Source organism: Triturus cristatus, chromosome 4_1 (genome assembly GCF_964204655.1).
Source record: "Triturus cristatus chromosome 4_1, aTriCri1.1, whole genome shotgun sequence".
Classification (NCBI taxonomy): domain Eukaryota; kingdom Metazoa; phylum Chordata; class Amphibia; order Caudata; family Salamandridae; genus Triturus; species Triturus cristatus.
This window is the reverse complement of record NC_140585.1, coordinates 69,262,031-69,288,362: the sequence shown is the minus strand read 5'-3', so window position 1 is coordinate 69,288,362 and position 26,332 is coordinate 69,262,031. Positions and strand designations below refer to the sequence as shown.

General features: G+C 46.3%; 1 protein-coding gene across 1 annotated transcript in view; it reads right to left on the bottom strand.

The window, feature by feature from the left end:
- LOC146839547 (aldehyde dehydrogenase family 3 member B1-like) overlaps nt 1-26,069 on the bottom strand; it is a 200,428-nt gene extending 174,359 nt beyond the window's left edge. The window contains exons 1-2 of the mRNA XM_085651608.1: nt 26,035-26,069; nt 7,217-7,364 (exon numbers count right to left, since the gene is read on the bottom strand). Of these exons, the coding sequence (XP_085507734.1) occupies nt 7,217-7,364; nt 26,035-26,053 (167 nt within the window). The 5' untranslated portion in view covers nt 26,054-26,069. The remainder of the gene's footprint in view (nt 1-7,216; nt 7,365-26,034) is intronic.
- Between the last annotated feature and the right edge of the window lie 263 nt (nt 26,070-26,332).

Here is a 26,332-nt window from a genome sequence, read left to right as displayed (position 1 = left end):
ACAGAAAAGAAAGTCCACATCCCCAAGGATGTCGTTCGAGAGTATGTCCGAGAGGACGACATACAACAGTGGTTCAAGGCCTACGAGATCGCCATGACCTCCCACCGGATCGATCGAAGTGACTGGGGAGCCGGTCTATGGGGGAGGTTCGTCAATGAAGGCCGCGATGCCCTGTTACAGCTCCCAGACCACTTGATGTCATCCTATGACCACATGAAGGCTGCCCTCCTCACCCGATATGGGCTCACACCCGAAATGTACCGCCAGAGGTTCCGAGACTGCACCCGGATCCCGGGTACAACTTGGGTGGAATATGTCAACTATTTCAGCCGAGCCTTCGAGGGTTGGATCAAGGGAAGCCACGTAACGACCTACGAGCAACTTTTTAATCTTATGGTGTGGGAGCACCTCTCTAACAACTGCTTCGTCGAGCTCAGGCAGCACCTCCTCGACAGTAAATTGACTGACCCACGGCAACTCGCCGCCGAAGCTGACCGTTGGGAAAGCACCCGAGTGGGCCGGAGAGGGCCGCACGAACAGAACCGGAACAACCAAGGTCAGCACCGTCCCCGAGGAGGAGGAGGAGGCCAGGGACGAGGAAGAGACACCGTCCCGGCCGCTCCCGCTGCCAGCACCCCGCCCCCGGCCAGCCGGGGCAACCCCCAGATGCGCGCGGGGCTCCGAGCCAATGTCACGTGCCACCGATGCCAGCGAATCGGCCACTACGCCAATGACCCGAACTGTCCACAGAACCAAACTCCGAGACCCCGCCAGGTAGCTGCCGCCGCCCTGGGGGGAGAACAAATCTCCGAAGAACAGGAAGAATACGAGCAGGGACAACAAGAGTGGGAACCGGCCGCCATGGTTCTAGCGTGCCTAGGGGGAAAAGACATGGTCCCGCGGGCTCCCCTACCCGCCAACACCAGGAAATATAGTCAGTGGGTGAACATTAATGGACGCCGGGCCGAAGCACTACGTGACACGGGGGCCAGTGTGACGGCCGTCCGCTGTCACCTGGTAAAACCAGAGCAGATCCTGCCGAACATTCTCTGCCCCGTCCGTTCAGCCGACAATTCGGAGAGTCTATGTCGGATGGCCTGCGTCCCCTTCGAATGGGGAGGAGTCTCCGGCATGTTGAAGGTGACGGTCCGAGATGATGCCCCCGTGGAGTGTCTCCTGGGGAATGATCTTGAGAGTTCCCCGTGGGCCGCCGTAGAAAGAAGAGAGCACCTGGGGATGTTGGGCCTCCCGGACTGGGCGTGCGTAACCACCCGGTCCATGGCCGCCCGTGCCATCCCCCGACCAGAAGAACCAGAATGGCCAGCACCTCCTCCCCCGATCGCTCCAGTAGAGGACACCGACCATACCGACCCCCCAGAGCAAACCCCCGAAGGGCTAACTCAGCCCCAGGACCTTCCCAACCTGGCTCAGTGGCGTAACAACGACAAACCACTCACGTCAGGACTGCTTCCTGGTCAGTCAAGTTGCCCTATCGTTGCAATTTAACACCGGCCCATCAGATGCCAGTCCCGAGGCAAGTAAAAGTGTTGACCTAGAAATGAAAAGTAATGCCACGAGAGATTAAATCCAATCTGGACTCCATTGGAAGGAGAAGTTAGAATATGAAGGCTCATTCATGTCTTCTTTCCCAGATTTTAAGGCAACAGTGCAGGAAGTCAGGCAATCCTTTCTGGAAGTGAAGAAGCTGCGGAAAATGGAATCAAAATATGCACTGATTTATGTGGCCAGTTTTGTATAGAATACAGAGATGAAGCTAATTTCTTTGTAACACTTGAATCTGCAACTGACCTTTTGGATACACATTTTATGACAGTCTGAGAAGTCCAATATCACTCCTGGAGGAGGGTGGGCGCTCACCACAGAGTTCTGCAATGAGCCATAATAAATACTCACCTTCTATATAGGTCTGTAATTGCGTATTAATTTTTACTAGAAGGATGGCATGATGTGGGTAGAATAAGCTATTCCGAGTCTTAATGCTATACAATATACTAAGGGGGATCGCGAGTGGATGGTGAACGTAGGTCATGTAAGGACAGACTAGTCCTTGAGAATTTATATTTTTACTTATGGGTGTGCGTTGAAGGATCGAGATGGGTGAGTTGTATCAATCACTCTGAACTGATAATAAAAAACAGTTAAACAACTGAAAACCCAATTACAACTTTTAGAGTGCTAATTAAGTCATAGGGGTTCAAGAATATGTTGCCTTTTGTTAATAAAATGTTCTACACTTATTACCTTTCAACAGCTAAGCACCGCCAATCATATTAAAAACTTGAATAACTTTCATAACTTTATTCACCTCTGGGGCAAAACTGGCATTTTAATTAGTGGGGCAACGCTCCTTCGCTCAAATGGAGAGCCGCCCCATCTGTGGCCAAATTGCTTGACAGTATTCTAGCCACATATCTCTAACCACTGGCAACGAACCACCATGTGTGAGAAATTGGGGTAATCCACCGTGCTCCTTCGTTTCAACAGAGGGTCAGCTTCTCCAGTCTATTTGATGGTGAATAAAACAAAGTATGTATATTTGAGTGACCGACAATCCTACAACACATCTAAGAACTAAAGGCTAGATGTATCAAATGCTTTACCCATTTTGTGTCTATGGGAAAATGCTTTAGTACACAAGTGCCTAATTGACAACTGATGAAACCTTCATGAATCCCTAACAGGGATAGAAACGTGTGTCTGATCCTGACCACGGAGAGGGCGAGAGTGACTCACTCCCAGAAATCTGCAAGAGTTGGTGGAACTTGTTAGGAGACTTCTTTATTTGCTGATCCCCTGGCTAGTTTTATAGCCTACTCATATCGGAACTAGCCTCTGAAATGTCTCTTCATCCAGGGCTTCCCTTCCCCTCTGCCTCACTTCCTATTCATGCCCTTCCCACTTCCCCTCCCCTAGAAAGCCCAGTCGCCACTCTGCTAGACTGCTAATCCGCAGTCTAGCGGATTTCTGGTGACATTACAACATGGACTAATACATGCCTGTTACTTCAGACTTTATGTTGATAGTATTAAATGCCTTGAGGCTAATGCCTTGCAGTAATTTTAGATGGTTTTCGCCACTTTCTCCATTTCTTCATCTCCTTTCCAATTTCACATAAACTCCTCCCAAGTTAGAATTAGTTGTGTAATATGTTATTCAGTATAGCAATTCATTACTATATACAAGTAATACTCGGTGAGTAGTTCATCGAAATGGTGACAAACTTCCTTTTTGCAGCTCTCTGCTTTCATTATTTAAACTGCACCTGTATGGCCATTTTACAGTAGTTATGATAAAGTTTACTCTAATTTACACGCTATCAATCAATCAATCAGGGTTGATAGAGCGCAACTACTCACCTGTGAGGGTCTAAAGGCACTGAGGGGGCAGCTCCATTGAGTGCTGGGGTCATCTGAAGAGTCAGGTCTTGAGGTCCTTCCTGAACTGGGGCAATGTGGAGCTTGGCAGAGGTAGAGGGGGAGGTAGTTCCAGGCCTTGGCTGCGAGGTAGGAAAAAGACTTTTCTCCCGTTCTGGTCTTGTAGATGCATGGGATGGTGGCAGGAGAGGGATCGGCTGATCTGAGGTGTCTTTTGGGTGCGTGGAAGGACAGACAGTTGTTCAGGTATATGGGTACGGTGAAGTGAAGGGCCTCGATTGTGTGGGTGAGGAGTCTCAAGGTTATTTTTCCTTCGACTAGGAGCCAGTGGAGATCGCTGAGGTATTGGGTGATGTGACTGCAACAGGGGATGTCGAGGATCAGTCTGGCTGCGGCGTTCTGGATGGTCTGGAGGTTGCGCAAGAGTTTCTCATTGATTCTGGTGTAGAGAGAGTTGCCGTAGTCCAGTCTGCTGCTGATGGAAGCGTGTGTGACAGTTTTTCTGGATTCGGATGGGATCCTTCTGAACGTCTTTCGAAGCATGCAGAGGGTGTTGAAGCAGGTCAAGGATACAACATTGTTCTGTCGGTTCATTGTGAGCGATGAGTCTAGTATGATGCCGAGGTTTCCAGCGCGGTCCGTCGGGGTGGGAGGATTTCCGAGGACGGGGGGCTACCAGGAGTCGTCCCATGCAGAGGGGGTGGAGCCAAGGATGAGGACTTCTGTTTTCTCAGAGTTGAGTTTCAGGCAGCTGTTCTTCATTCAGGTGGTGACAGCTTTCATCCCTTCTTGGAAGTGTGTTTGGTGATGTTGGGTTCGTTGGTGAGGGAGAGAATAAGCTGGGTGTCTTCAGCGTAGGAGATGATGCTGAGCCGTGGTTCCTGATGATGGCTGCGAAGGGGGCCATGTAGACGTTAAAGAGGGTGGGGCTGAGGGGGGAGCCCTGGGGCACTCCACATTTGGTCTTTGTCGGTTCCGAGAGGTAGGGAGACCAGCAGAGTTCTGCCAGTGGGGAAGGAGCATATCCAGTCGACGGCCTTGGCGTGGATGCCGGCGTCGTGGAGTCTGGTGGCTAGGGTGCGGTGGGAGACGGTGTTGAAGGCAGCCGAGAGGTCCAGGAGGATAAGGGCTGCCGTTTCACCCTGGTCGAAGAGGGTGCGGATGTCGCCGGTGGCCACGAGTAGGGCAATTTCGGGGCTGTAATTGCAGCAGAATCTGGATTGGGAGATATCTAGGATGTTGTTAGCTTCGATGATGTCTGCTAGCTGGGTGCTGACGGCTTTTTTGATGACCTTTGCTGCTAATGGAAGCAGGAAGATGGGCATGAAGTTTTTGAGGTCTGTCGGGTCTGCTGAGGGTTTCTTTAAGAGGGGGTTGACTCTGGCATGTTTCCAGGGGAGTGCGAAGGTGGCGGACTTGAAGGAGCAGTTGATCATCAAGCGTAGTTCTGATGTGATAGCCAAGGCGGCTCTGTGGAAGAAGTGGTGTGGGCAGGGGTCTGAGGGTGCTCCGGAGAGGATGCTTTTCATGGTTTTCGAGGTGTCTTCTGTCGTGACTAGACTTCATTTGAGCAGGGTCTCTTGGGTGGCGTCACATGGAGGGGGAGCCGGAATGGTGAGGAGGTCTTTGTTTTTTTGTCTTAATCTTAAGGTGGAAGAAGGTGCTCAGTCTGTGGCAGAGGTCTTGGGAGGGTGGGACATCTGTTGTTTCGCTGCAGGTTTTTCGAATTCCTTGCTGATGGAGAAGAGTTATTTGGTATTGTGAGCGTTGGTGAGGATTCTATCTTGGAGGGATTTCTTCCTTGTGGATTTGATGAGATGGTGGTGTGCGGTGGTGTCTGCTTTGTAGGTGCCACGTGTTTCTGGGGTTTTGTTGTTACTCCATATCCTGTCGAGTCCAGCTTGCTTTCTTGATGTGTCTTCCTGCGACTTTCTTGAGGGGACGAGTGTGTCAGTGGCAGTTCGTGATCCAGCGGTGGAGGTCGCGTGCTGCGGTGTTTGCGTCTGGCGTAGGCAGTGGTGGGGTGCTGATGAGGGAGGAAATAAGCTGGTCTTCAGTGACTTTGTTCCAGCTTCTGCAGGGCAGTCGGTGGGCCTACTTGTGTACGGTGTTTTTTTTTTAAGGAGAAATGGATGCAGTGGTGATCTGTCCAGAGGTGTTCCATGGTGTGGCTATAGGAGAATCGGTTTCCTTTGCTGAAGACGGGGTCCAGTGTGACTTCTGCTGTGCGCGTGGGGGCAGTGACTAGTTGCTTCAGTCCTATGCTGGCTAGGCTCTCTAGGAGTGAGGCAGTGTTTGATTCATCGTGGTTGTCCAGGTGGAAGTTTTGGTCCCGAAGTAGGACGTAGTCTGTGGAGGCAAGGGCATAGGGTGTGATGAGGTCGGTGATGGCGTCGGTAAAAGGAGCGCTGGGGGCGGGCGGTCAGTAGATGAGGGTTCTGCAGAGAGTCGTTTTAGTGTTGATCTGGAAGTGGAGGTGCTCCATGAGGGTCGTACGGGATGGTGGGCTACATGCTGATGGTGCTTTTCTAAACGATGGCGATGCCTCCTCCTGGGTGGATGGGGTGGTCCTAGCAGAGGATCTTGTATCCATCGGGAATGGCTGTTGGAATGTTGGGTGAAGAGTTAGCTTTGGTCCAGATTTCTCTGAGGAGGACAACATCGGTGTTGAGGAGGTCCCAGATTTCTATGACGTGCTTGTGTAGGACACATACGTCGAGGAGGATGCAGTTGAGTGGTTTGTGAGCGGTGATGTCTGGTAGGCTGGGAGATGCTGCTGGGGTACGGAGGTGGGTTTAAGGTGCGACGGCAGGGTAGACAGGAGAGAAGGCCTCGGGTGTTGTTCGGCGTCGAGAGCTGGCAGTTGTTGCTGCCTCCGAGGTTGAGAGCCTGGAGGGTCCTGGAGTCGTAGCAGAGGCGGGTTAGAGGACCCGGGTCCCTGGCACTGGTTGCGGTCGGGTCACGGAGCAGACGGGCTTGCATTTGACACGCCTTCTGTGCGGCTGCGCAGCGGCCCCCATTAAGTAGAGAAAAGAGGCAAGAGAGGTAGAGGCAGAACAGAAGAAGAGCAGAGTGCACTTCCACTGAACAACCAGGGATGAGGCGCAGGTAGGAGCCTGCGGGTGGAGGGCCTCGAACACCCTGCAACAGTGAGCTCAGGGGACAACACTCAGTGGTGGAGCTGCGCGGGGTAGAGCAGTCACACTGACCAGGTCAGTGGTCTTGCCATGCAGCAGCCGCCATTAAGTAGGGATCAGGGGAGGGCGGGTAAGTTCGGAGGTAGGAAGGACACACTGGAGGGGCCCTGGGGAAGCAGCGGCAGGGGGGGGATGAACGCCGTGAAAAGAAAGGAAAAAACACTGTAAAAAAGACAGAGAAGGCAAAGAAAAAAGAGAGCACAGAGGAAAGAGGCAAGAGAGAAAAACAGGGCATGGAGAAAAGAGGCAAGAGAGGCAGAGGCGGAACAGCAGAAGAGCACAATCCTCCATCCTTCCAAAGAAACAGAACTGACCCCCACGGAAATAAAGATCTGCCCATGACCATGCTTCAGTCAAGTGTGAAAGCTAAGATCAGCACTTGTGTCTCCTTGTCCCACAGTTGACAGTACAAATAGTGGACCATATCTCCATCCCTGATTTGCCCATAACAAATGAAAGCACATGGATAGACAGCTAATCTTTGCAATTTAAAGTCTGCACTCATTTATAGTTAAATTCCTACAGTAAGTTGACAAACCCATAGTATCAACTCCTAGCTTGTGAGTTTGCTCGGCCTGATGGATTCTTAGTCCAGGCTAATAGTAAAATAAACAAAAAACATACCTTCTACACAACCCAGAAAGAGCATATCCAAACCACAGAAACTGCCAGATAAATATTGCATTCCAGTTCAGGGAAAAAGTCCATCCGGCAGGAGTAAAGTCTGTTGCTAATTTGTTTGAGAGATTTCCCACTGATTCCAAAAAAATACCTAAGGAAGAGATAAACATTGTAACAATGAGTGTCAATCAATTAACTTCCAAAACAGATTATGTTATTATATGCAAGTTAAATTATACAATATACATGAATGGAATTAGACTCTACTGTGCAAGTCTAGATATTCAAATACAATAAAATAGGCAGATTTGAGTCAATCACATTGTGTTCAACATACAAACAGATTCAGACCCTGGCGGACAGAGTACCATCGTTTGGGTGGCAAAGGACTTAAAGTTTGCCACCGTGATGAACAGTAGTCTGTCTTATTTAGAGATGACCACTGGCCCTGTGGTCATCTATGCACTCTGAAAAGAACTGCAATTATTACAATTCCATTCAAGGCACAAAAAGTTGGGTGGACGGCTGCTATCGGTTTTGACGGCGGAGCTACAAACTTAAGATTTTTTTTCCCTCCCAAAATGGAACTTTATCACTAACAAAAAAATGAATGACTCCACACCCTGAGAGTTTTCTTTCATGGTGTGGGTGCGGGGTCACTATTTTTTGCCTGTGCCCCATCGCCAGTTATTCCCTGGCGATGATGGACAAACAAAAGCCCCATCAGACCGTACATTCTAAACAGTGTGGGATTTGTGATGACTTTAATCTGATGTACTATTCTGTCCGGCCATCAGAGGTAGCTTTTAGTTGACGGAGCCCCCCTCCTCTCAGGGGCTGACCATCCTCTCAACCTTTAGCGGGGAGGGCAGACTGTCAGTTTGGCAGACAGGGTAGCTGTCGTGTTTGCGGTGGAGTACATTCTGCCAAACTCTAAATTACCCACACAGTGCTTTGTGATATTGGCGTGCACTTTCATTATAGTCTATAAAGCACTGCAAAGAAGCAAAGTATTTCTTAAAACTTACAATTCCTTTATTATTCTACACTGGTTATCTGCAAAAACTTGCATTATAGTCCTGTACAATACTAGGGTCCAATGACCCATTGGTGATGCCATTCGAATTGCTTACATTCTTAAAGGTGAGGATAGCAAACTGTGGTAGTCCTCTGAGACATCTATGGCTGAGAGTATATTGGGGACCACAAGTCCATGAAGCGCATTTTAACTGCTGACAACTCACCGCGAGCTGCCATTTTAACCTCTTCAGTGCCCATGACGAGATAGTCTCGTCATGGAGCACGGTTGCGCTGTGCCCATGACGAGACTATCTCGTCATGAACCCCACCCACTAATACAACGCCCGGCACAGGAGGGGGAAAGGGCGTGGCACAGAAGGGGTTAAACTTTTGATGGCTACAGATGAACTTATGCCAGGGTGGTTTATTAATATGTCTTTTTTGTGTTTAGGCTAATTTAGAATACCAGTTCCACAATGTTACAGAAGCTGGAGTTTAAATTATTGGTTAGTAAGATGAGGACATTGCTCATCGGCTATGAATGGGAAGAATTAACCGTGAAAGCTCGCTGACTTGTTGTGGCTCTGTCCCTCATTGGAGAACAAGTGCTTTTAGTCTGGTTAAACTATGCCATGAACACCATCTTGAAATGGGACAACTAGGGGTTGCTGCTGTAAACAGGAAGGCTTGTCAGACTCCCCAATGAGGTTCCAGCAGATTACAGAGGACGACCTGTAACCTAATGAATTTGCCTCTATGTTTTCTGTCTGTTGTTGGTGCAGCAAATTGTCCTTACACCAAAAGACCCAATGTTTTGGATGCAGAAGTATCTGGGAGCCACCTTGTGTAACTATTTCAGGCCACGGTTCCTTTATGCATGTCCCAGGGAGCAAGCGGATTAAATTTGGCCATATGCTGTAAGATTTATTCATTTTAATGGCAAGCAAAATCTAGCTCGCTTATTTTCAATCATCTAAAATGCCTACAGTTCTCTTAGTGAGCAGTGAATGTTCGCGTCCCTGATGACAGCCTTACCTACAGAGTGGAGAGGTGTGTGAAGAATATTCTGCTCAGCACCCAGCATTACCTATCTGCATAAAACATACTGCTCATGGACATAAGTATTTGAAAATGGTTTGCACAGTGACATAAAGGCTTGTGGTGATTGAGGGTATGTAGTTGCTCTTCATATGTCCAAACATGAGGACCTCTAAAGGGACCGAAAGTCCTCAAACCAGAAGTAGATCAGTTTGAAGCTCTTGGGAATCTGTCTGCAAGCTGGTTTACCAGTCAGTGAGGAAGTTAAAATCCCCTGAGCCAGGGAACTGTCTAAATGGTAAAGAGGATCTGCTGCTGGACTTTGAAAGTAAGAGGCCCCATCAGCACTTCTGTTTCCTGCACACACCACTGCGTTCCCTTCATCCAGGCAGCTCCTTCTCCGCCCTCTTCAGATCACATCAAGATACACTCTCTCACCAGTTCAACTGTAAGCATTGAACTGCTGAGAGAGGACTGCTTCGTTATCCCAAAAGAGCAACAACATTGACGATTATAAAGGAACACCAACATAATTAACCGTTAGCTTGAGCTTTCAAGTACCTTCTTGTAACTGGCCAGACAGGCAGGTTATAACTGGCCACTGCCATACAGACTGCTATTAAACGTTCTGTGGCAAAGTGCGAGTGCTTTAGTCAAGCTACAGTCGAGAACTGCTTAAACAGTGGTACAAGCCATTTGTAGCGTAAGTGGTTGGTTTTTGTGCAAAACAACAAAAAGTGAATGTGTTTCCCACACTCCAAACTTACAATCCCAGCAATCGGTCCCAAAACAGTTAGCAGCAAACTTGGCCAAATACACTCTGGTAGGTAGAGTTCCCAAGCGGAAGTTTAAATACAAAGTGTGGCGTGCAACAGTGGCAATTTCAGTTAGCTAAATACTTAATGCATGTTTTACTTGCAAATAGTCAACAGTCAAATGTGAGGAATAGGCCTGCCAAGGCGAGAAGTTTCCAGCACACAAAGGTGTCTTTTACCAAGCCAACTGTGGCGTGATCTACAAGAGCTGAACTGGACCAAAGATGACAGAGTCCAAGTTCATCCAGGCATCCCTTAACATAGATTAGCCAGGGATTGTATTGGAAATTTCCTAGGGTCGATGCTTCCAAAACCACTCTCAGATATGATGCCCCGTGGTGGCTGCGATTTACTTAAATTCAAAAGGCGAAAGCGGGAATTAATTTTCAGTTATCTGCGATTGTGTGCAGTAACTGTATCCCCAAAGTAGCTGAGACTACCGCTTTTTGTCTGTAACCTTGTAAGATAATGCTCAGGATGTGGCAACCAATTTTTTATCAAGTCCGAAGGATGGCGTTTGCTTGACGCTACAAGGCATTGGTTGCCTTTTCAATATGGTCAGGCCAGTTCAGTTTGTTAATGAAGCGAATGCCCAAGTAGTCATAGCTCTTAATGGTTTCAAGCACCTGACCCGTTATCCTTGCGGATTTCCTTCAAGGCGGAGCCATTGAAATAGGCATTATTTTTGTTTTTTGTGTGTGCAAAGATATTTCTGCCTACAGATGCTCTCAAAGTTCTCCAAAGATGTATGCATTGCGTTTTGTGTATACATCAATAGCATCAATAGAACTGCGTCATATGCAAAAAGAAGAATGAGTATTTGTTTTTACTGCACAAGCTTGGGGCATCCAAGGCTCTCTCTGGATACAAATTCTTTGCATTTGTTTAAAAATAGAACAGCGGGGCAAGTAGACAGCCTTGCTGTACACCAGAGCAGATTGTAAAATGAGGGATGTATACCCCAGAGCTTCCGTAGCAAACAGAAGCGCTTGTTTCTGCATGCACAGTTGTTTTCCACACCCATTTTTACTAGTGATTGACAAAATTCTGATCTGTTAACTAGATCAATCACCAATTTTAAATCTATAAATGATAGATATAGACACAATTTGAGCACCCTTCTATATTTGGCACACACCATATATGGTTTGACAGCTTGATCGATAGTGCTGATGCTTGTACAGAATCTAGCCTATGCATCGATTAGAACATTATTATTGTCAATCCACCCTTGCAGCCTATTTGAAAGTACACAGCCAGAGATTTTTCAGGTGCTCTCTGATAATGAAATAGGCCTCACTGGGAAGCATCTTACTTCCTTTTTTGTGGAAGGGCACTATGATAGCACTCTGCTACGAAGAGGGGATGCATTTTTTCCCAATAGCTGCACTAAACATCTTAGATAGGACGAATGACCAGACCTTCAGGTCAGATCAAAACATGTCCACTGGGACACGATCGGGGCCAGGGGCTTTATTGGCCTTTTGCTCTATGACTGCTCTTTCTACCTCCGGGCGTAGCTCCTTAGTTCTCAATTTGGTCTATGTTTGGCAAGTTCTCCCAAATATGTCAAACCACCACTGCTATTATATTCTGCCTTTTAGTGGCCCACCTAGGTGTGTGAGCAAATCCGATGACCATGACTATTTGGACCATCCCTGAACACTCTGGCAATTTTCCCTGAAAAGGATCTACTATTTTTCTCTTCTGCTGCCTCAATCAGGTCGCTCCAAACTTGTTGCTGGTAGTTTGATTTCTTCTTCCTTAGTAGGGCTTTGAATTTGCTCCTTTCGCTCTTAAACATTTAATCATTGATTATCGAATGATGCTGGTACCTATATGCGTTAGAGACCTTCAACTTGGCAAGTCTACACTCCTTATGGTACCACCCAGAGTAATTCTTTAACAGACCATTCTACCTGGCCACTCTCGATGTAGACCATTTGCGTGTAAGCTCACTTGACAGAGTCCTATAATTTTCTAATATCACAACATGGTCTCCATTTTCCACATCTTGAATATTTAGAAGATATTCCTCTGTGGATGTCATCAGTATGTTCTTGTCGATTGACTAGCTATCCGCAATCCATTTTACATCTCTACTACTGTTATCTGGGAAGATACTAGCAATACAACATGGAGGACTTTAAAACCCTGTCACTATTCCATGCTTGAAACACAGAGGGTCGTGATCACCCTTAGGCCGCTGAATTACTTGCATTTCATCACCAGTTTCCATTGGTTGTTTGGAAATAGGATACCACTTCTCTTATTGCTTTGGAACATAGAAGCCCCAGGTGATTTGGCCATTTCGGAAGCTTAGCTTTAAATTGTTGAGGAAGTTAGCAGACGATCTCCCTTTACATTGCCTGCTGATAGGAATAGAGCAGGCAATATCAGGCAAAGGGATAACCCAGCTTGCTTCCTCTTTGCTCGTTGCCTCGTTTCATATACATTTGGGCGGGTGAATATCTCCACATACTATCAGATAATGAATGCCGGCGGGTTTCACCTTGGCCTTTATTCCATGGATGACTTCCTGTAGTGTTGCTTATTGATCCTCAGGTTTACCACACTGGTTGGGCTTCAAATAGACATTGGCAACAACTATTATGGCTTGTGGTTTCTTGGGGGCCTTGGTACGTGCAACAAACATAATTGAGTTGTGAATAAAGAAACTTTTGATACCATGTAAGCCAGTTTTGTTGAGATCCAGGAGGAGAGACCCCCCCCCCCCCGCCCTTACCGGATCTATTTGCTTTAGTGGCAAAACCCATTTTGCCTGGCACTGATTCAGCTAAAGTACCAATCGCAGCCCAAGTCTCCCGAAACCAGCAAATCTTCTTGGTACTAACAGATGCCACTCAGTCCTCATCCTCAAACTTTGGTTGTAGGCCGGCTATATTCCTGGACATAATGGTTATCCCGCTGGCTTTATGCTTCGCATCTCTCCAGGTCCAAAGGTACAATTGTGGACAGGAAACTAGGTGCCCTTTTAGCTAAAATGAGACAGCAGAGGTGTAATAAGTTTTGTAACCTGCTGTATTAGGGCTGTTCAGTACTGCTGGCAGCCAGTGCCAATTAATGCCACCACCTACTGCAGGTTTAAGGCTCCTCTTCTGATTGATAATAAAAGCTCTATTTCTCCCCTGGTAACTGTCATATTTTTTGCTTCCCTTAGGACACCGGGAGTCAATTTGTAAAGTGCCTCCAGTCTTCTGAGGAGGACTCGCGTATCCTGTTCCTCCGAGTTCTCCTGTCCCAACTCCATCTGGCATTCTCGCCGCATTGCTACGCTCCAATCTCTACTTTGGGGGATCATATCTAGGCCACTCACATGCAGATGGTCCTTGTTATCATTGATCAGATTCGGAGTAACTGGTGCATGAAGCTCCACGTCACTATACACCTGACTCTAGCCAGCCTGGGAGCTAGGGCTAGCATACTCACAGGGATTAACTCATTTAATATCCTGCAACACTAGCAAGCTAAGAGCATGAATAGCCCAAAACACTTCAAGTAGGCACGCTTGATTTAATGGTAATGGACATACCGGATCAGGGAATAGATCAATAAAAGTAAATTTCGCTAGTGCTTGGGGAGTCAATATATTACAATTCTCAAATATCCCCAGCGGTTTAGTTTCCACTACCGTGCAGTTTGATTCAGGCAGAAAAACGCTTGCACATGGGTTTCATGGCGCAAAGCTCCTACCATTTGCACCACTTTGCTCTTCACCATCAATTCCAGTGTCGTTATCTTCGAGTACACTTAAGGGAGTCCCTACCTGGATGGCGGTGCCTCTGAAACATTTCCTGCATCCGGGGTTAAAACCCCTTGTTCTCCTTATCTTTTTTGTATGCTTCAGTGGCAATATAGTTTTTTTTAATTCCCTTAAATTTCTTCTTCTTTTTGCACTTTACTTTTGGACTTCGCACATGGCGCTGCAATGCGGGGGGGGGGGGCAGTTGGGGTACAGGGTTTTTTCATAAAAACTGGATACAGTTGCATATTGTCTTTGTTGCGTTCCTCTTGCTCTCCTAAATAGCTCTCCTGTTTCTATTGTGGGGCCATTTTGCTTTGATGATTTTCCTTCTCTTCTGGCTGGTTTACTTCTATTATGGCTTCCTTTTTTCCCCATTTAGTGGCCAGCACTGTGCTATTTAGTAATGCCTGGTAATTTGCACCAGGGTGTGTGGCAATCTCATGGCGCTCTATTTCGTGCCTCGTAGATTCTACCTTTTTGTTCTTTTCCCTATTGGATATTAATGGTCCCACTGCGGCCTCTACAATATGATTTTTTGCCACTACCCTGTTATCCCCATTTAGTGCCATAGGTTTCATTACATCTAACAGCCGTTACACACCATGTGTAGATGCTGGGGGGCTTCACTTTAAGGTTGCCAGCACTGGTGGACTTCTCCAGAGTTGCACCTCGCTTATACTCATTTGGTACCAACAAGTCGGGAGTTGGGGCTTCTAATGTTGACATTTCTAAGATGGTTTGAAGTGATACATTGTGTGGGTGCACTCCCATAAGCAAAGGGGGGAAGTGATAAGGAGTGGTGCCCCCTATTCGACACTAGTTATTGGTCCCTGGTTCTCCCTGGTATTTATAGGATCTTTCTTGCTCTCGACCATTGTGCAACTACCTGTGGTTTTTCCAATCGCCTCCAGCTTGGGTGCTTCAGCCCCTGCCCCATTACTCGTGGTCACGAGACCAGGAGGGCAATTTACTAGGGCACATCACCAGCATTACACATTCCTATACACAGATTCTAAGGACACATAACACACACTTTCCCTATTACAGAAACCTAACAAAAGGAACACACATGAGGAACACCTACCGTAAAAGAAGGGAAAAAATCTAAAGCTACCACAACCTAAACAACTTCTAAAACATATTGTAATCCATAAACTTGGCAGAAAGCTTCCTAGCTCTACTACTAGCCTAATTCTGCCATCTCTCAAACCTACTCCAGTGGACACAGGAACAAAAATAATCCTCCTCCTTCAGCAAACATGGCAAGACGTTGCCAGGAACAAGGGAAACAATACAACATTACTCCTGCCCTCTATACACAGATATCTAACTCTTATTCCGCACATTACCCCCTTCAACCTAAATGGCTCATTTTTATTGACTGAGACAGGACTAGACAGTTTAGATTGTGATTTATTATAACTCCTACGATGTCTGCTTCTTACAATAATCATACACTCCAGGCAGATTCTCAGAAGGGTTCCCTCTCTTTCCATCCAAATAAACAATATTTCCCTTTTTACATTCTTCAACTCAAAGTATTACCCAAAAAAATGATCTTCCTGTGTAGTTTCCTTGACATTACCCTTCAACCACCATGGTGCTAGACGAGACCTCGTTTCCATCCGCTCTACATTGCAAATGGTGAAACCCCATAATGGAATTTAGCTTAGCCATGTAAGCAATATAGATTGGAATGCTCTGTTCCCCTTTATTTCACCACTTGCCGCAGGTTGGACAGCATCCTTAACGACACAAGTGAAACGCTCAACTTGACCATCGGATTAAGGTGGTAAGAAGTAATCCTTTTATGCTCCACGCCACATCTGACAAGATAATTTGAAACCCTAATACAGTCAACCCGTGGCCTATTATCAGTAACCAAGTACTCAGTAACTCCCTCCTTACAAAAGGCATCTTATAAAAATGTATTACAGTACTCAAAGTCACACTTTCATCAACATTTATGTCTGGACATTTATCATAATAATTTACAACAATAGCCTAAACCTACCTCCTTGTCAGAGCCTGGAAGGGTCCATTCAGATCAATCCCAAATTTCCACCAAGCCTGTTAGAATTGGGAATCTCTAGTTGGCACAGGTATGCACTTGCGACAAGCAGGGACTCTCAATTCTAAGTCAGGATAAGGGGATCACCCTTTCAAATAACCCCTGCTCACCCTTCAGGTAGTGTGGCGCAAGCAGTCATGACTATTCTCAGGGCGTCATAGGTTAAGCATTTGTGAACACATACAGTAATACAATGACACACCACAAATGGACACCAGTCAATGTTGTATCAAAAATAGGTTTCTTTATATAAGGCTTAGCACAAGACCAGAATAACGATTAGAAATGACCACAGTATTATTTCAAAGTTCAATGTTCTTGTAGAAAGGCTTAAAATGCAAAAATAGGCTTCTTTTACTCAATTCTGCTTCTTTTCAGGCTTTGTACGGTTCGTACCTGGGTGTGCGACTCGTCCGCATTAAAAACAAAGAAAGTACGAGTCAAACAATCGGTGCGAACTCCGGGGTCCGTGACACGCATGCTGCGGTGCGAACAGAACAAAGTACCTTAAGTTCGTGGGGTCCGCGACGGACAGTGCGGGCCAAGTCGATGGGTCCGGATCGTAGTTCGGCAGCATATTCGGTCTGGTTGGGTCACGGCGTCGGGACGCAGCATTGGTACGGGACCTTCAGGGATACGTTGCGGATGGTCCGGATCGTCTTGCAGAGTCCGTGGCGTTTGGCGTTCGAGCCATACCTTCGGTGCGGATAGGCGGTGACACTTCTCGGCGCCGTACAGCGTACAGGGAGGATCAGCGTACTGCGGCTTCTCGGCTCTGAGTACGGCACGGTGCAGCGTACGGACCATACCTGCGGGACGATGGAGCTCGGGTCCGGCGTACAGGGTTCGGCAGCCAGTGTTGTACGTCTCGAATCGGCGGGGAAAGTTAGGTGCGATGCGGCCGGGAGGGATACGGCGCGTACTAACGCTTTTGGATCAGCGTAGACGCACGGTGCCGGGCGGCAAAGACACGGCTTCGCGGCGGATGGGGTACGAGGCGTACTGGGGCCAAATCCAGCAGGAAACAAGCACAAATCGTCCAGCCAACTCAATTTTGGAAGGCAGATGAGTCCAATGGTCCTGGGACTCAGTTCAGGGGGCAAGCTCTTCTTCCAAGCCCTTGGAGATAGTTGAAAAACAAAGTGCAAAGTCTCTTTCAATCTTTTCCTCTCCTTTCTCAGCAAGGCACCAACTGCAGGCCAATCCCCCAGGTCAGGGAAAGTTACTCCTCCTTCAGCTTCTTCCAGGTCCTTCTAGTCAGGCAGAGTTTCTTCGTGGTTCAATCAGGATCTGATTTCTTAGGAGCAGGGCTCCTACATTTATACCAAGTTTCTTTTGTCTTTACAGGCCAGGGGGGCCTTTGCATAATCCCAGTCCAGTTCTTTTCAGTGAGGAGCACTTTGTTGATGAGACTCTGGCTTCTTCTTTCAGCAGGCAGGGCAGAGACATCAGACGCTCCCCAGGGGGTGGAGCCAGCATTGTGGTGGCAGAGCACTGCCCTATTCAGAGTCAAGGTGCACTCCTCCCACCCATTCTGGTGTAATCTCTCTATTCACCACCTGGCAGCCCCAGCCTGTCTCCTGGAACTTCCCAGCCCTGTCACTCCAGCTACACACAAAGAAGATAACCCCTCCCAGCAGAGGCGGACTGAAATGGTTAGGCATGCAAAGGCTATCTTTCTAAAAGTAGCATTTGCAAACCCAGGATATTAAAATAACCTTTACTAAAAGATGTATTTTATTATTCTGAGTTCAGGCATACTAAACATGAATTTCTACCATGCTTTCTGAGCCTGCTAGGATTATAGAGTGTTATAATCTAGCAGCCCATTCTGGCCTATGGAGAGCAGGTAGCCTTACAATAGTGAAAAACAAAAATGGCTGTAATTCACTATTAGGACATGCCACACACCTCAGGGCATTTCTTACCTTATCCTTACAATGCACCCTGCCCTAGGGCCTACCATAGGGGTGACTAATATGAAGGTAAGGGAAGGTTTAGGGACTGGCAAGTGGGGACACTTGCCCAGTCAGCATGACAGTACCAGACTGCATGCAGGTCCTGCAATGGCAGACCTTAGAAACATTTTACCCCGCTGCTTCTGTGGGTGGCACAACCAGTGCTGCAAGCCCACTAGCAGCATTTGGATATACAAGCCCTTGGCACCCCTGGTGCACTCTACTAGGGACTGATAGTAAACCAAATAAGCCAAACATAGAAGTCAATTTACATAATACATTTTCCCATAGGGAGAGTATATGCACCTTAGCACTGATCAGCAGTGGTAAGGTGCCCAGAGTCATAAAACAGCCAACACCAGGTCAGAAAAAATACAGGAGGAAGGCAAAAAGTTCAGGGATGACCCTGTAACAAGGGCCAAGTCCAACAAAGCCCCTTCAGAAAGATCCACAGGCAAGGACTGAACCACACAAAATGTTGCCAAAATATCATTTCCACCACATAATTTGCCTTGCCTCAGCCAATGATCCACTACTTTATCCACCATTTGCCACTGAACGTGTGAAGATTATTACCACGATCCTTGTCAGCATAACATAAGGAGGGGAGGGAAGTAAATGTGGCAGTTAAAAGCCCGCTCTTTGGTGAAACATGCCATTGAACTAAGTGTCCTACTGGAATCAAATTAATGGGATATACTTTTCATTACTGAAACTTGGATTCCCCCCGACTCAGAGGTGGATCTAGGAGTAATTTGCTAATCCATCAACGAAGGGCTGAGAAGATAGGAGGGGGGAGTGGCTGTTATATTTTTGTAAAAAGGGAGTGAAACACCATACAAATGGATAAAAACCAGGAGGTGGAACTAGTGAGTTTCACCCTGAAAACTAAACGTGGGACTCATTTAGCCCTTGATGGGCAGAGGACAGGCCCACCAGGCCAGCAGAGATTATGGTTCTCCTCCCTGACCCCAGAGACGGACCCCCCTTCCCATATTTAGAGATTCTCTCATGCCTGGCAGGGATCTCTAAGTCTACAGAGGAGATACCACACAAGTGGCTGCACTGTAGGCTGAGGGATTTGTTGAGAGGCTGCCAGGTTGTTTTGGGAGAGCTCAGAACCTCCGTTTCTTTTATCAAACACAACCTTACACGTGTAAATTTGTTATTGAAGAACAATCAATCATCCTGATGTGCAGTGATGTCCTTCCTTGTGTGCTGGGTTACTAATTTATTTCCCTGCCCAAGCCTGCCTTACACTCCAGTGACGGACAGTCTGCAAGATCATGGGCTTGTGCCAACAGAGCTAGCTGAGGGCCTGACCGGGCTAACCCTGCAGTTGCCCCACCTCTAATTGGGTGGGGGACAAAAGCAAGTTTGGTTGGGGAGGTAAACTGCCAATTTATGGTAGCTGACTCGCTCTGCAAATCTATAAATGACCACCCCTACATCTGCTTCACAGTGTTAAGGGGAACAGAAGTGAGAACGGGCAATGGTGGACAGGAGAGAACGAGAGGGAATATAATGTTATGTTGGCTACTTGTATAGGGCACATCCCACCTCAAGCATTTGAGGGGTCAGAAGAGGGAAGTATGTGACTTTAAAGGTGCGGGGTACCAGGAAAATAAGAAAGATAAAATGATTGCCTGAGACAGAGGAGATGGTACAACTTCCCTTTAATGCATTGCTGTCTAGGATGCGGGAGATGGCACTACTGCTCAGACGAAGAGACACCACCACATTAATGCAGTGCTGAAGAAGGCACAGGGAAGGCTCTCTATGCCATGAAGATGAATGAACGCTGTGTAATGCTTTGTCTTCTCTAATTAACGTGGTTCAGAGGTCATTCAGTTATATTATTTCATTCCTTTCAGGGGATGAGCTGAGTGATTATCAGGTTTGTAGAAAGCACCACATAAATGAAAAATTAAATAAGTAAATAATATAAGGACTGGGAGAACCCACACAATCATTTAATACAGAACCATAAAGAACACTAAAGATGTCTCAACACCAGTTCAATGGACTAATGTCCCCGTATATCTCACGCAACCTGCTTAATGCATGCATTTCAAGCCATGTAACGCACACACCACAGACTGAACCTTCTATAGACATTGATCTCAAGACGGGATGCGGAATTGAAGGGGTGAAGGTGTACTAGAAAGCAGTAGGTCACAGGGAGTAGATTCACTGCTTGGCCAGGTCTTAGAAATCAGGGATAAGAGGGATCCTGGTATGGCACTGAGTTAGAGATCAGAGACACAGTGGGTAGGAAACGCACTACGACCGGACAAAGAGATTCCAGGAAAACAGTTGAGTCCACTTTTCCCATTCTCTTGGTCAATGTTTGATGGAAGCTACAGATCTTACCCTTCTCTACATCCCAATTGAGACTTTGATGCCCAGAGGCAGCGCTTGACGATTGAGTAGGCAGGAGCAATAGAGAGTAGGAAGGGCTTCAGAGAGAATAGAGACATCAGGTGTCAAGTCAGATGTATTTTCTAGGGTGCTGAAGGGCAGGCCCTGGCACTCTTACAAGCCCAGGGCTACTGATTGGCGTAAGCTTACAGAGTTTCAAGACTGACCCAAGACTGCCATAGCAGCTGCTCCGATAGGCGTTATTGGTCTTAATCTAAGAGGACTCGGTAGTGTTTAGGAACATTCAGGACCCATGTAAGACTTGCGGCTTATTTCAAACCAGGATTTCAGGAGCACAGTTGGTGGTGATGGAAATCTGCTAAAATGCTGAGGACTAGAGCCAAAACAGCCCCAGCTGTGTAAGTGGAGGGCAGAAAAAAAGGGTTACTGAACCAAAGTCTTACAGCTGGAGGACAAGAGGTGCAAAATTAGAGTCTGCTTCAAAAGATATATTTTGCCAATCACTGCATATCCCAAGCCCCATCTTAAAGAGAACACGCCCAGCCTACTTTTTCTCCACAGACGCCAAGTTCCAAACTATCTTTTAACTTCATCTCTGAGACCAAGATTCTCCTGAATCTGCATTTGATGGGAGTATGCCAATACCAACGTCCATAACAGGAGTATAATAGAGTGGGTGGGAAGAGGGGTGGAGGGATGGGTCTGCTGGCTATTCTGTGTGTGTGAAGTTAAGGAAGGTGGCTAAGCCCTCTGGGGTGGTGTTTGAGGGCCATGGGATGGGGTTTGGAACACCTCAGATGGTCATGACAACCTGGTAAGGAGTTTATTATCCAAGTGGCACTGGATGCCACGGACTATCCATCAAATTCAGAGACATCAGAATCTTACGGAATAATGGTTTCTTGTATAGCGTTTGTTACATGAAAGAGCTACTTCAAAGCTCTGAGGAACACAAGATGGCAGGAAGAGGTATGAGAGAGAGAGTGCCATCAGGAAAGAGGGAAGACAAGAATCTGCTGTCATGTTGGCTCCTAGTGCAGCGTCTCTCAGCCCATAAGTTTGCCTAAAATCAGTGCGTGAGACAGTTGGGGGAAGGAGACAAAGTGAGAAAGAAGGGTCAACACAGGAGAGTGGGAAGAAGGGTGAGCTGCTGAGTCAATAGAACAGCACTGTGTCATGTAGCTTGAAGAAAGAATTGGATGGAAGATATTGGCTTTAAAATATAGCCTCGCTGTTAAGTGTTTGCTTCATCTGAAGTCTTGTAAAAGGTCCAGTAAATGCAGGGCCAAATTAGACAGAAAAGCAAGCTATATTGTCTCCCATGCAATGAAGAAGAAATTTAAGACTGGGCTGGGTTGAATGACTAGAACTAATCACGCGGGTTCTGAGTGCTCCGCTATGCAATTAGACATTTGTATTTCGAAAGGAACCGTTGTTTTTACATATTTCCTCCAAATATTAATTCACATAACCTCTGTTGAGATAAGCATTCGATCACCCTTCACTACAAAAAGACAGAAATACCTGAATAGTTCAAGTTAGGGGTATATTTAATTAAAGGAATGTAAAAGATCACTGCATTCTGATAATCTGTTAAAATTGCACTTTTCTTGCCACACGACATTTTTATTTTGTGGGCGTTCAATATTGCTGCCTTTACCCGATGCCTTTCCTTTTTAAATAAGACTGACTGCTGACTCTCTGAAACAGAAGTCACATTCAGTTCTCGATCACTGTGGTGGTCGTGTTGTAATGTTCATGTGTTGAGAAATCAAATGGAACGCCTTAAATTAGGTATAAACAATAAAGCTTCTCCTACTGGTTTAAAAAAGGCCTTCCAAAAGTATTTCTTCTCTAATTAACGTGGTTCGGAGGTCATTGTTTATTCAGTTCTATCCTTTTATTCCTTTCAGGGGATGCACTGAGTGATTATCAGGTTTGTAGAAGGCACCAAGTAAATACATAAATGAAAAACTACATAAGTAAAGAATATATTTCGAAGTGTTACCGAGATCCAGAAAAAAGGGGTTTCCGAGCATATGTGTTGAATCTGAAAGGTGACCTGTGACCCCCCACCCCTTCAGAATGTTGACTAAATTGCCGTGGAGACTGAGGACAAAGTACAGTTACACACAGATGAGGTTTGCTTAACCCTCTTATGGATTTTGCATATCTCCATAGCATCAGCATAAGCCCCTGATGACATCACACAATCTGCACTATGATGTCACGAGGCACGTGGAACATGAAAACAACGTACTTGAACGGGGATAACTCAGCTGTAGCAGAAGCAAGGAGAGGACATTATATAATCAGCAATCACCTCAGAGACTACACAACGAACTGTCCACGTTACTGGTTAAATTAATTAAACAGGCAGAAAGATTACTTGGAAAACACAATCGCTGCTGTGATTTTCCGTTCCACCCCCACAGCCTCGGGGCACATGGTCTTTCCCAAATGTGATGAGGAACACATTGTGACATATTCTTCCTATATATAAAGTTCAGTTACTAGGGAGCCGTCTCATTGAAGACCCTGACTTGGTCACGAGGCAACCTCTGCTGGAGCCAGAGACCAACGAGAAGAGGGAGTCCATGGCTGAATTACACGGACTCCCTCAGTGGAAGCGGAGAGGGATACGCTGCCTGCCACAAAGAGAGAATGTGAGTTAGCACACCTTTACCCCCTCTAAATCATTCCAGGCAAATACTCCCTTCTACACCACTTCATGAGGCCTTCTAAACCCGAATTCTCCGAAGACACTTATTTTTCTTCCAATCTTCTCAATCCCCGCCCTTCCCCAATCTGTCCATTCCCTAAACCTGCCTTATTACAAATGTTTTCTGTGTTCCCATTTATACCCCCTCCAGACGCCCGTACCTTACTCTCGTTACCTTCAATCACCTCAATCTGTCACACATGCTGCCCAAATGATATTGTCATCCCTCCCTTGAACCCATTCTGTTTAATTCTACTACCCTACATTACGCTCATTATCCCTATTACTCGTACCCCATTTCTATCATCAACCCCATTCCTTCTGACTGTCACCCACTTCAATTTGTCTCCCATTTTACACACTCCATCCTCCATTATCTGCCAACCTTCCACACCTCGACTCCTTACTTCAAAGCACTTCACTTGTCCCAAACCTTAATTTTCCCAAACCCCCTAGAGCCCCATTTTCCAACAATTCGACCTCTCCATTATCATTACAAGTTTGGGTTACATCGGATATATATGTTTTAATGATTATGTTGTTTATGAAAGTGTTTTATGCTTTTATGGCTTATTGACGGATACAGATGGTTTTGACTGGCTGCATCGGATATTGGGCATAAGCACTGTTTGAGCCTCATCTCGAATTCGGAGTAGTGTGAAATTGCTGCACTTTCAGTTGTCAGGCATAACAGATTGTAATGGAGGGAAAGGGCAGATTTTGGGTGTGGCAAACCCGCATTTGCACGTCATTTCCTATTCCGACCTCATTTACTCTGAATGCGGAGGTGAAACCGTGGGGGCGAAACACTGTTAACTGAGTTACCCTGGGGAGATTTTTACTACGCCGTAATTCTGTGTCATTTGTAATAACGTCATTGATTTAAAACACATTTTTTGATAAAACAGAGACTGTAAAACCCCAGTCACCCAAATGTTGGTCTTACATGAATGTGTTTACAAAAAAAATGGATTTATTCTTTATGGAGCACTAGCGCAGAATTATGTCACGTCTGGAGCTCAAACAGTAAATTTACCCACTAATATAGGTAGTGAGTTTGGCTGAATTTAGAAAATAAATACAAGATTATATGTTTGTAGGGAGATATTTAAGTAGGGTCGAGATTTAGCCAATCCATATTATGGCGTTTATCTCTCTGCAAATTATGTTTATGGAGTTTTTGTTTCCATGCGGAATCACCATTTGATAAGCAGGATGGAAAAGCTACTTGGGGAGGATGGAGGGTTGCCTGGTAAAATTGTGAGTGTTCCCTGGGGCCTCCACTGAAGAGGGTGACATTATTTTTCTTCTCCCAGTTTCGAGCCTCTCAATGCTTTGGCTTCTGGTAATGCCGTGAACACCCAGCTAGGTATTCAGGGCACGAGTCGAGGGTACGCGCGGCATGACGGCGTCCACCCACTATTTTCACTGGGTGAACGCCATCCACCCTGCCAAGAAGTCAGGCCCCACTGAATAATGTGCTGAACTAGTCCAGTCCACACTTTAAGCAGCGCCTGCACATTGTCTGCTTTCCATCTGCAATAAGGTGCAGGCGGGGACTGGCTTTCTTATTTTACACTCCTGCTGGCCCATAACAAAGGCCGATTTTGAGGGGTCATCAGACCTTCTTTTGTTCGAGTCTCCTGGCTGGGAGCAGTCAGGAGCCTCACACCTGATGCAAATGAAGCGGAGGGGAAACAAAGGCCCACGCCTTGTTAGCATTTAACACATACTTAAGAGAGGCAGCTTTTCACTTTGTTCAGTCCCTGTTTATGGGATATGCATGCACTGTAAGAATGTCAGATGTGTTGGTCTTTCTCAGTATTTCCACAAAACGAATTGCATTTATATAGAGCTTTTCTTCCCCTAAGGAGGCATTGAAATAACTTAAGTCCCACAATTTTTTCTTGTATAGCCCTACTCATTCCAATGCAGATTGTCAGAGCTCTTTACATCAACATGTGCACATTACATGTACAATAAATTATATGTTTGTAAATGAATGAACAAGATGTGTTACATAAAACTGGGGGATTGCAAGGTGTAGAAGTCACATATCATCTTCCATAGCTCACTGTGCTATTATCCTCGCAATGCGCTCAGTGCTTAATTTGTAAAATATTAAGTGCCAGGGCTCTGACCAGGAGGGGCCACTGCAGCTTGCACCACCCCTCGCCCCTGTCATTGCTGCCAAAATGACTACTAACCACCTCTATCGCATGTAAAAGCGACAGCTCAGATTATTCCAGGTCCCCAAAGCTAAAGGAATGGCTGGGGAGGCAAGTGTGGGCATATTTTAAATTGCATTGTAATCCTAAACACCGTTGTTCTGTTCATCTCTAAATTAGATGAGCAGGGCCACCATGTGGTAGACTGTTTTAAGTATGGTACTGACACTTAGGTGCCGGTGTCCAGCACTGAAAACAAGTGCCGGTGCTGAGCACCGGAAAGCACCGGCTCAAATTAAGCACTGAATGCGCTCAAACGTACACATGAAAGACCTGCTAAACATATATGTGAGGGCTTTAGATCTGATGTCACTTCCTGTAAAGACGTATCTTGTGATGCCACTTTCTATTATGTCAATTCTGTGATGCCATGTGTGATGTCGCGCGCCGTGGTCACTTGCATACTGCCTAACTAGGTTAGTCCCCCCTCTTCTGTTTTTTAGGACTTGTGCCTTGTAGGTATGCCTCCTGTAACAGATTTGTAGTTGATGCAGCAGGTCTTGACAGAAAGGTAAGCTATATTCTCTCACATGCAATGAACAAGAAATGTAAGACTGGGCTGGGCTGAATGACTAGAATTAATCACACGGGGTTTGAGTGCTCCACTAAGTAGAAAAACACCCATGCAATTAGATATTACGAAAATATGCGACGTTTTAACATATTTCCTTCAAATATTAGTTCATGCACCCTCTGTTGAAATGCCCATTCGTACACACCTCACTACAAAAATACATAAACACCTAAATTGTTCAAGTTATGGGTATATTTAACGAAAATTTAAAAGATCACTGCAGTCTGATAATCTGTTAAAAATGCACTTATCTTGCCACACGACATTTTTAGGTCTCGGGACCATCCGGTCGGCAGACCGGAAGTCCGGAGATTTAATGACTTGGGAGAAGAGGGGCTTGAACCCGCCCCTCTTCTGCCCTGTTCTCCATTGGCTGGCCTCGTAAATGCTGGCCAGCCATTGGAGAAGAGGTCCCGTCACTCCAATCCTGCCCCATCCTTTTCGGATGGGGGGCGTGTTTTTTGCGAAAAGTCTCAGGGAGGAGACAACAGCAAAACACGCCCCCCGATCCGAAAAGGACGCTGCGTTTCTCTGCTTCCCTTGAC